We start from the raw sequence: 11,438 nt of genomic DNA on the forward strand, positions 1-11,438 counted from the left end.
CGAGTAAGTGCTATCTTGTTCCCAGCCCTGAAGAGCAGGAAGGATATGCTGCATTGTCCCACCTGTTGTTTCTGTTTGTTTTGATGCAAAGAGGCCAAGTTAAGAGACCTCCTTCTGTCCAGAAATCCTCCCAGAGGAATCAACATAGGGCCTATCTGCTTGCCTTTCATTTTTTTCTCTCCCTATCTTTTGTGGTTTGGAGCCAGATGCGCTTACCTATGTGAAAGGAAAGACTCAGAGCGACATCCTTTGGGCTTGGGATACAGCGTGTTGCTGAACAGCACACCTTTTGAGATGGCCTGTCTCAGCATCGTTGGAATCCTTCTTTGGGGACTGGTGCTTTTTATGGAACATGGGGTCCAAATGGCAAAGATAGGGCAGCCCTCTAATGCCCTCATGGCTGATGCCCCTTCCTTGCCCCTGATTCGGGAGCTGCTGGAAGGAGCTCCTGGCAAGCAGCAGAGGAAGCCACCTGTCCTAGGGCATCCTTTGCGGTACATGCTGGAGTTGTACCAGCGTTCAGCTGATGCACGTGGGCGCCCTAGAGAGAACCGCACCATTGGGGCCACCATGGTGAGGCTGGTGAGACCCTTGGCTGATGTAGCGAGGCCTCTCAGAGGTGAGTTATTATACCATACTGTCCTGGAGGGAAGAGAAATGGGGGAAAAGAGTGTAGGGAAAGGGGATCTGTGAGTTTACGATCAGGCTTCATTGCCTGGTGGGTGATTTGTTTCTCAGGCTTAGATTTCAAAGGATGGAAAAGTTGGGAGAAGCTAGCTCCAAACCTGCTTCCCTTTAGGGCCCCGGTTTAAGAACAGATTGCCTTGGGCCCTACCTGAGGAATCTCTCTCAGACCCCAGGACAACTGAATGATATGTCAGCTCCTATCTTTCAAAGAAAGTCTTATTGTTTATGTCACTGAAAACTATAATTGAGAAATACTACTATGTATTCTTGTAGAGGGCTGTTTATGTGTGGTTTTATTCTTATAAGAGCAAAGAGTACAGGATGCTGAGTTGGGGAAATTTGTAAGAATGGACAGAACCAAATTAACATCCAAAGATCTGTATACCTAGTTAGGTGAACATCTGCTGTTGTATATAATCTTTAAGAACGACTATTACCATTAGCTGTCATGGAGCAATTAGCCTAATTTTTAAAGATAAAAACTAAAGCACAGAGAGGCCAAATAACTTGCAAAGTTCACATAGACAGTGGGTGACAGAGGTAGGATTTGAGGTCAAGTCTGCCTGATTCTAAAGTCTACTCATAACTTCTCAAGTGTTTAGATATCCTTGAATACCAAGCAGTTTTTCTATTAAGGCCATGTTGCTACTTGGGTTTTCGGTACCAAAGGTATTTTGGAATTTTCTTTGTTCCCATCATGCTTGATTTAAAAAATATCTTTGTTAGATACTGTTCCAGGAAACCAGTGAGCTTCTGAAGTGCAGGGCTCTCTAGGGAATGCAGAAAGCATCGACTTCAAGGAAATCTTGAGAACCTGGTGAGATCAATTTTGGGCTTTCGGTAGTTTACACTCCCTCCTTTAAGTGAAACAACCAATATTCCCCTAGCTAATCTTTACTGTGAGCTTGCTATGTTCCAGGCATTGGGCAAAGTACTTTACAAACATTATCTTCATTAATCCTCTGCACCATCATATAAGGTAGGTATTATTAACATAATAATTTTATAGGAAAAGAAACTGAGATTCAGAGTAACTTACTCAATATAACACAGCTAGTAATTGGTAGAGCTGAGTGTCAAATCCAGGATTTTGGGCTCTAGAGTTTGTGCTTTTAAACATCCTGCTGTGCTGACTCAACAGATTTTAATTGAGTGCCAGGCACTGTTTGGGTTGGGTCTAAAGAGGCAAATAACTGTTTCCCTGACCTCTGAGAGCTCCCATCAAGTTGGTATAGATAAATAATCACATCATAGTGTTAAAGCATAACAAATGCTTTGACAAGGATAAGCAGTAGGTCTCCCAGGACAAGAAAGAAGAAATAGGTCACTGCTTAAAGCCAGGAAGGGGAAGCAGCAAGACAGTGAAAGACTTCACTGAAGAGCTAATATTTGAGATGGACCTTGAGGAAGGAGGAAGGAGACTGTGCATAGAGGCAGAGATATGCATTCTGATTAAGGAAAGAGAAAATAGCTTGGCGTGGGTGGAGATTCACTCAATAAATACTTAACACCTACAGAGGGATAGGCACAGTTTTATATGCTGACATACAGATATGATCAAGACAGGTACAGTTTTCATGGGTGAGACAGATAAGTAAACACTGGTAATTGCAAATCATGGTTAAGTGTTCTCAAATAATGAAATAATTTGTTTTGCTAGAAAATAATAAATCCTTCCTTTACATGGGATTGTCATGGAATGCATCTTTGAAGAGGTGACATTTGAGCTGAGGTCTGTAAAATAAGCTAGGCATGGGAAGGGCAGAGAGAAGTCTGATTTAGGCAGAGGAAACCATGTATGCAAAGGCCTAGGAGGTGGAAACAAGCTTGTCTGACTTGAAGATCAGAAGGAAGATCAGTATGACTGGAACTTAGCATTGTGTGAGAGTGGCAGGAAAGGAGGCTGAGGAGAGGCAGGGACTTGTAGGCTATTATAAGGAATCTGGAATTCATTCTGAGTGCAGCAGAAAGCTGCACAAATCAAGTTTGTACAGATTATATGGGGCTAGATGAGGATGCCTAGAATTAGGCCACTATCCTGGTCTCACCGTGGGACGTACTGGCATCTAGGGAATCTGGAAAGGATCCAGAAATAGAGGACAAGAACATCCAGCCACAAGTCTCCATTAGGAGATGACCCAGCTGAATTGAGCTTGTCTGCAGAAATATGCCAGGTTCAATCACACAGGATGTGTAAGTCAGTCATTTCCCTGAAAAGGTCTGAGCAGACCCTTCCTAGCTCTGATTCCTAACTACTCCACCATGCTTCAGGAAATGTGATTTCAAGGCCTGAAAGTAAAGGGCAGTTCCTCACCAGACAGCCTGCTAGAGGTTGGGTTGGGCACCTTTTTAGGCAGGGTGGGGCAGGTGTATTGGTGGGCCTCTTGGAAAGATGATTATAGGATGGGAGTGTAGAATAACTTGAGAAAGCAAATAGAAGCCTGGCTTGGGAATTGTGTGAATTATGTCCAGTGCCCCAAACTTAAGGGTGTATTAAGCATGAGTTGAATCTGAACTTTGAAAAATTATCCTGATGTTTCAAGACCTTGAAAACACTTCTGCGTTGACCATTCCAGGCCTACTGAAGAATCCAAGCTTGTGGATTCAGTGAAGAAGGAAGCTTAGGTAAATAATATGAAAATTAACATGCAAATGTTTAGCGATAAGGTATTTGAAGATAAAAGGAGGCTTTTTCCTGCAATGCCTGGTTTTTATAATCTTTGCTCTTGATCTTTTCCAGAAGATACAGAAATTCAGAGCATTTCAGCCCCAGACCAACCCTTGGCCACTAGGTGTCAGCATTACAGTTTGGATTAAAACTTAATCGCCAAAAGGCTTTCAGTTTCTAGTAGAATTCTTAGGAAACAAAACATTTATAGGACAAGACCTTGTTGAAAATGGTATTTGGGGAACTGCAGTACAATTAATGTGGTACATGAAGAATAATTTCCAGTAAGTAATGAACAAGGGAGAGACTGAGGGTTAAGGGGGAAATGGTTTAAGAAGGAACAGCTGCTCAGGAAACAATTCTTAACATAGAAGATAGAAATGGCAAAACAGCTGCCCTCACTAGGGGTAAGTAGAAAAAATTACTTTTTGGCATCTTGGCCCCACGTTCGAATTGATGGCAGGCCATAGATAGCCCCCAATATTGGATGTTACCTCAAAGTTACATTTGTGTAATATGACAGGAGAACTAATTCTTAATTCATGCATGTCTAAAGGATATGGGAATAATTACTATCTCATAAGGCTGTTGCAGATTAAAGAGGTAATGTATTAAACATCTAATAGTAAATGCTCAACAAATGATGGTGATTATCATGATCTTGCTTTATTTTTAGGGCTGCTTGCAGCTGTCAGTTTGCAATGAGCAGGTTTGTGAAGGAGATTCAGGCTAGGAGATAAGAAGTTAAACTTCTACTCTTGTTCTCTCTTGCTGTTGAAGGCCCCTGGAATATACAGACCCTGGACTTTCCTCTGAGACCGAACCGGGTAGCATACCAACTGGTCCAAGCCACTGTGGTTTATCGCCATCAGCTCCACCTAGCTCGTTTCCATCTCTCCTGCCATGTGGAGCCCTGGGTCCAGAAAGGCCCAACCAACCATTTTCCTTCTTCAGGAGGATATTCCTCAAAGCCTTCCATGCTGTCTAAAGCTTGGACAGAGATGGATATCACACAACATGTTCAAAGGCTCTGGAATAAGAAGGGGCGCAGGGTTCTACGACTCCACTTCATGTGCCAGCAACAAAAAGGTAGTGACATTCTTGAGCTTCAGTGGCATGGAACTTCATCCTTGGACACTGCATTTTTGTTACTCTACTTCAATGATACTCATGAAAGTGTTCAGAAGGCCAAACTTCTCCCCAGAGGCCTGGAGGAATTCATGGACGATGACTCTTCTCTCCTCTTGCGGAGGGCCCGGCAAACAGACAGTATCACATCTGGGGTCTCTGGTCCCTTCAGGGAACATGATGGGCTTAAAAGTAACCAGTGTTCCCTCCACCCTTTCCAAGTCAGCTTCCATCAGCTGGGCTGGGATCACTGGATTATTGCTCCCCATCTATATACTCCAAACTACTGTAAGGGAATCTGCCCTCGGGTACTACACTATGGTCTTAATTCCCCTAATCATGCCATTATCCAGAACCTTGTCAATGAGCTGGTAGACCAGAGCATCCCTCAGCCCTCCTGTGTTCCATACAAGTATGTTCCCATTAGCATCCTTCTGGTTGAAGCAAATGGGAGTATCTTGTATAAGGAGTATGAAGATATGATTGCCCAGTCCTGCACATGCAGGTGACAGCAAAGGGTAAAGCTAGCTCAGGTTTCCTGAGGAATTGGAAAAGAGTTTAACATAACAAAACAAATATCAATGTTAAGGCTGCAAGTGGTGTTCTATCTGTGATCTTCTACCTATTGTGGGTTCCATTCCTTACGGTGTTGTTAAGTCTCTTCCCCCATGTATAAGGTCCTCACTTTATACAAACAGTTCTGAGTCCAAGCATTTGTACATTTTCACCATTAGAGCCCTTAAAGATGTTCATTTGGAGATACCCATCTTTTTTTATTGTGACCTTGTCAAAAGTCACCAGTCCATGACAGTAGAACTTTTGGAATGGTCCTACCAAGGCCTGCAAAGGTGAAACCTTCCTAGTATCCATCTTTTGAGGCTTTCTAGAAGATTTTGGGCTAAGAAAGCCACTTGAGATTTTATACTCCTCTGTCTTGCCTCCTGTACCCTCAAAACTAGTACCTAATCTGAAAGAGTGCCTGTTTCTGTTTGCATTGCCTTCTGGATCTAAAACTAACTTTCCTCAGATGGATTAAAAAAATGTTTAAGCAATAATCTCCATTAAAATCTTTGGAGGGAAGCAGAAGGAATATTTTTTTTTCTAAGATATCAGGGATTTTCCTCTCAGCCTCTGAACCTGGGGAAAGTACCTGGGATCTCTTCCTATCCTCTGGTGAGAACAGCCCTTAATAAGGCCAAAGGGAAAACTTGAGTATGGAGCTGAGAGGATAGTCTTTTCAAAACCATCTGCAGCTATGGTGAAGAGAGGGAAAGCCGTCATTGCTGATTAGGATTATGTATGGGAGAGTTATTTTAAACTTTCTAGGGAACAATGGATTTCACAGGACGTTATTTTATATAACACTTAAATTCTTGTTAATTATCCCACAAAGAAAGCTCCCTGGTAGCTCTGAGGCTATGCCTTGCCCTGGTTGGGGGTGGAGGGGTAGAAGGCTGCAGCCAGGAAGCTTAAAGGGCTGTGGGGAAAGGGTGAGATGTGCTGAGGCCTGGGGCCAACTTCATTCTGGGCTTGCCTATTTGTGTGTTCAGTTTGGCTCTGGGCTGGATATCTGGGGGGAGACGGGCTTGCTGTTTGGGGAGACATGAAGTTCCGCCTTGGACTAAATGATGCAGTGTGACTTTTCTACTCCTATGCTGTGCTGAAGTGATGGAGAATGGGGTGTGTTACAAATAAATCATTTTTTGTTGTTAAAGAGAACCTTGAATGTTTGGGGGATTGGGAGAGAGTGGCTGGAAGGAATTTATTTCCTTTGTTCCCGTTAGCTATGGTCAGGAGCTCAACCTTAATCTCCAAGGGCAGAGCTGCAGGCTACTATGAAGTTCTCTTTTAAGGCAACCCTGCTAGTGATCAACCTTCCCCAAGGGGCCCCTTTGAGGAAGCCCAGTAAGGCATTTCCCCTGCCCAACTTTTCCTTGACTAGTTTTATGGCCATTCCAGTGTGATGGGACTGATTTAGGGTGGGTGCACATATTTTCTAAATGTAATCCGCCCATTTTTCTTACCTATCCATCAAAATAACTCCCTTCTCAAATAATTGGTTCCAGCTAGACCAAGTATCTTACACATCTATAAATGCACAAATTTTATTCTTCCTGAGGAGCTGTTCCTTAACATTCTTTGGTCTATCTACCTTTTTTTTATTATATCTTTAGGAATCAGCTCAGGTATTTTTTTTTTTATCTCTTCAATGTCCCCATTACACCCCAGACTCAAGTAGATTCCCTGCCTCTGTGCTCATTTAGCACTATTTGCTTTCCTTTAACACATTCTAGTGTAACTGTCTTTGTTACCAAAAGATAGAACTCCCTTTGGGATTTTCAACTATGTTTTACCCATTTCCAAATTACTGGCACCTGGCATGTAGTAGGTTCTCCATGGATACAACCATAAAACAGTGATACTGTGTGTGTAGGGGAGAACACATTCTTGCTAGCATAGAATATTCTAGTGTTCACATTTAATTAATTTCCCATTGGAATAAATGCAATATATGATATAACTTGTATAGAAACTAACATTATCTTTGTGCCCCATTATTTCAAAACCATGATTCAAATTATACTAGAATGTGACAGTTATGTTCTTGAATGAGGAAGTTTTGAAATCACTGTAATATGCTGCAAGTCGACATAGGAAAATAAATGTGGGCTTCCAGTAAAGCTATTTACCCAGCCTGCCTGGGGTAGGCACAAATACCTAACAGGCCTGAAGACAGACTTTGCTCACAGGACCAGATTCTGAGTTCAGTATTTCAGTGTTGTTCAGAATTTTCAGAAAATCATGGTGTCCTAGCCTGATGAGTCCTGAATAGATATGAAACTTAATCTTTTTATGGAGGGCTCAGGGTTAATTTGCCACATTATCCATTAAGCCTTGAGTTAGAATACCCAAGGAAAACACTGGCTGGATGAGGTCATTTGTGGATTCTCTCTTCTTTTAAAATACTGCTTTCAGCTCAGCATTTTTTCTCAAGTCTGAAGTAAGAGATATATACCTCAAACATTCTTCTGGGAGGAAAGCAATAACTTGCTAGTGGAGGAGGGTATGAGTGAGTCTATCTGCACAGTTGGGTGGGGAGGAATGGTTACTTAGTCCAGAAAGGGAAAGCAGGAAGCAAAGTCTACTTTGCTTGTTTCAGTTCTCCCTGTGAATAGACCAGAACTTCATTCAATGTATGGGTGCAAAAGGAGCAGGCATTTAAGCTTGATTCTGACCCTGGAGCTCTGTGGAATTTACCTGAAATATATAATGGATATATTATATCCATTCTGGACCAAGCTGGAAAGCAGGTGAAATTTATTGTCAGTTCCACCAAATATTTGGGTGACTAATTTTGTTAATGTTAGTTTTTTTTTAACGTTTATTCTTGAAAGAGAAGGAGAAACAGAGTACGAGCAGGGCAGGAGCAGAGAGAGAGGGAGACACAGAATCCTAAACAGGTTCTAGGCTCTGAGCTGTCAGCACAGAGCCCAGCGGAGGGCTCGTACCCATGAACCATGAGATCATGACCTTAGCTGAAGGCGGCGCTTAACCGACTAAGCTACCCAGGCACCCCTGGGTGCCTAATTTTGTAAAAGAAGGCTTCACACCTTCATTTAGTTCTCCTAACAGTACTATGAAAAGGAGGCATTAGCTCCATTTCTTAAAAGTAACCATTTTATTGAGATATACTTCGCATACCATAAAAGCCACAATATTAGGTGTCAATTCAGTGGGTTTTAGAATATGCAGAGTTGCACAAAATTCGCTACAATTTTACCACAAAAAGAAACCCTTACCCAATAGCCATTAATCTCTATCCCTCTACCCCAACCCTAGCCTCTGGTAACCACTAATCCAACTTTCTTTTTCTATGGATTGTAGATGTTTATATAAGTCAGGTCATATAATATTTGGCTTTTTGTGACTGTAGTATTTTTTTTTTAATTTTATTTATTTTTGAGAGGGAGACAGAGCACAAATGGGGGAGGGGCAGAGAGAGACAGAGGTACAGAATTTGAAGCAGGCTCCAGGCTCTGAGCTGTTAGCACAGAGCCTGACGCAGGGCTCAAACTCACAAACCATGAGATCATGACCTGAGCCGAAGTCAGACGCTTAACCAACTGAGCCACCCAGACGCCCCTGTGACTGTCTTCTTCAACTTCGCATAGTGCTTTCAACATTCATTTGTGTTGTTAATTTCTTTTTATTGCTGAGTAAAATTGCATTGTAAAATATACCACATCTTGTTTATCCATCATTTGTTAGGTATTTGAGTTGTTTCTACTCTGTGGCTATTATGAATAATGCTGCCATCTTGTGATGAGCACCATGTGTTGTAAGTTTTGAATCGCTGAATTTTACACCTGAAATTAATATTATACTGTATGTTAACTAACTGGAATTTAAATAAAAACTTGGAAGAAAAACAAAAAAAATAATTCTGCCATGAATGTTAATATGCAAATTTTTGTGTGGACCTATATTTTCAATCCTCTAGGAGTAGTAATGTTGAATCACTTGTAACTCTGTTTAACATTTTGAGTAATGCTAAACTGTTTTCCAAATTTGCTGTACCATCTTACAATCCAGCAATGTATGAAGGTTTCAATTTCTGTACATCCTCACCAACACTTCTTATTGTCTTTTTTTTATTTTAGCCATGTTAGTGGGGATGAAGTGGTATTTCACTGGGGTTTTGACTGATTGCATTTCCCTAATGACTAATGATGTTGAGCATCTTTTAATGTGTTTATTTGCAACTTGCATTTCTTCTTTAGATAAATGTCCATTCAAGTCATTGGCCCAGTTTTTAATTGAGTTATCTCTTATTATTGAGTTGTAAAAGGTTTTTTTTAAATATTCTGCATGTTAGTCCCTCATCAGATATATGATTTGCAAATATTTTCTCTAATTCTGTGTGTTTTCTTTTAACTTTCTGGATGGTGTCCTTTGAAACACACAAATTTTTAATTTGGAAAAAATCAACATAATCTATTTTCATCTTTTGTTGCTTGTGCTTTTGGTGTCATGTAAAAATATTGAATAATCCAAGTTCATAAAGATTAACACCTATGTCTTTTTCTAAGCATGTGATAATTTTAGCTGTAACATTTAATCCATTTTAGTTAATTATGCATATGGTATGAGGTAAAAATCTAACTTCATTCATTTGCATGTTGATATCCAGTTGCTGGAAAGACTAGTCTTTCCCCCATTGAACCATCTTGGCACCCTTGTTGAAAATGGACCATAAATATAGGGGTTTATTTCTAGACTCTCAATTTTGTTTCCTTGATCCATATGTCTATTCTTACAACAGGATAACACTGTCTTGATAACTGCAGCTTTGTGTAAGTTTTGAAATTGGTAAATGTAATTCCTCCAAATATTTTCTTCTTTACCAAAGTTGTATAGGTTATCCTGGGTCATTTGTATTTCCATGTGAATTTTAGGCTCAGCCTTTCAATTTCAGAAAAAAATATACCAGCTGTTTTTTTTAATTGGGACTGCATTGAATTTGTAGATAAGTTTGGGTAGTATTGCCATCTAGCATTATTAAGTCTTCTGATCTATACACATGGAATATATTTCTACTTATTAGGACTTAATTTTTTCAATAGTAAATTCTTCTTTAATTTTTTCAATTTTTTGTCATTTTCAGTATATGTCTTACACTTTAAATTTATTCCTAAGTTTTTTTATTCTTTGATGCTATTATAACAAGATTTTTTTTCTAAACTTCATTATCAGACCATTAATTGTTAGTATATAGAATTACAATAGATTTTTGTTCATCAAACTTGTACCCTGCAACCTTGCTGAACTCATTTATTAGCTTCAATAGTGTGGATTTTTTAGGATTTTCTATATACAAGTTCATGTTGTCTGTTGAATATAGATAGTTTTACTTCTTTCTTTCAATTAGGATGCATTCTTTTTTTCTTGTGCTTACCTTTGCTAGAACCTCCAATACACTGTTAATAGAAGTAGTGACAGCAGACATTCCTGTTTCCAATCTTAGGAGGAAAGCATTCAGTCTTTTAGCAATAAGTCTGATGGTAGCTGTGAAATTTTTATAGATGCTGAGCTTCAGTATTGCTTTAAAGCTACAATAATAGATTTTAAGAAGGGAGAGAAGATGGTGTGGTAGGAGGATGCTGGGCTCACCGCATCCTGCTGATCACTTAGATTCCACCCACATCTGCCTAAATAACCCAGAAAACTGCGAGAAGACTAGCAGAATGGACTCTCTGGAGCCAAGCATAGACAAGAGGCCCAAGGAGGAGGGTAGGAAGGGCAGAGAGGCGATGCACGCTATGTGGACTACCAGGAGGGAGCCAGGGGGTGAAGGGGCAGTCCGCCAGGCAAGGCAGAGCCCCTGAAGTCTGGCTTGCAAAAGCAGAGGGGCCAGATGGAGTGAGTTCTGCTTGGAGAGCAGGAGACCGAGATGACACTGGGAGAGAGAGGGGTTGTGCCCTGGAAGACAGAGCTCAGCTCAGCGGGGAACAAAGGCACTAGCCAGCACCATCTACCTCTCCTATCCCCCAGCCGAAATCCCAAAGGGAACCAGTTCCCTTCACTGAGCTTGCTTGCACCGTGCAAACACCCAACGCTGTGTTTCTGTGGATCCATCCCTCCAAGAGGCTCTGCCTGCCTCCCTCCTGGTGCTGCAGGGACCCTCCTTCAGGGGACCACCAACAGCAAAGTGAGCTAAGCCTGCCCCTCCTGCCCATGTGCAACTTGTGGATCCACAGGGGCTAATATACCAGATCCCATCAAAGCAGCACCACAAGCCTGGCAGTGTGCAAGTAGCCCAGACAGAGGTCACACCACTCCACAGCATCCTGCCCCTGGGAGAGGGGAAGATAAGGTACACACCAGTCTGACTGTGGCCCCAGTGGTGGGTTGGAGCAGACATCAGGTCTGACTGAGGCCCTGCCCACCAATGCAA

General features: G+C 41.4%; 1 protein-coding gene across 1 annotated transcript; it reads left to right on the top strand.

Moving 5' to 3' along the window:
* The first annotated feature begins 294 nt into the window (after nt 1–294).
* On the top strand, nt 295–4,992 carry BMP15 (bone morphogenetic protein 15). The gene is made up of 2 exons (XM_049643865.1): nt 295–619; nt 4,136–4,992. Exons 1-2 carry the CDS (start codon nt 295–297, stop codon nt 4,990–4,992), a joined length of 1,182 nt encoding a protein of 393 aa, XP_049499822.1.
* Nucleotides 4,993–11,438: the final 6,446 nt, after the last annotated feature.

This window comes from Panthera uncia, chromosome X, assembly GCF_023721935.1.
Source record: "Panthera uncia isolate 11264 chromosome X, Puncia_PCG_1.0, whole genome shotgun sequence".
Lineage (NCBI taxonomy): Eukaryota > Metazoa > Chordata > Mammalia > Carnivora > Felidae > Panthera > Panthera uncia.

Excerpts from the sequence above, each read along its gene's own strand:
- BMP15 (XM_049643865.1), top strand. The coding sequence starts at position 295 with ATGGCCTGTCTCAGCATCGTTGGAATCCTTCTTTGGGGACTGGTGCTT. Across the intron at positions 620-4,135 it reads TGTAGCGAGGCCTCTCAGAG|GCCCCTGGAATATACAGACC; the intron begins GTGAGTTATTAT and ends TTGCTGTTGAAG.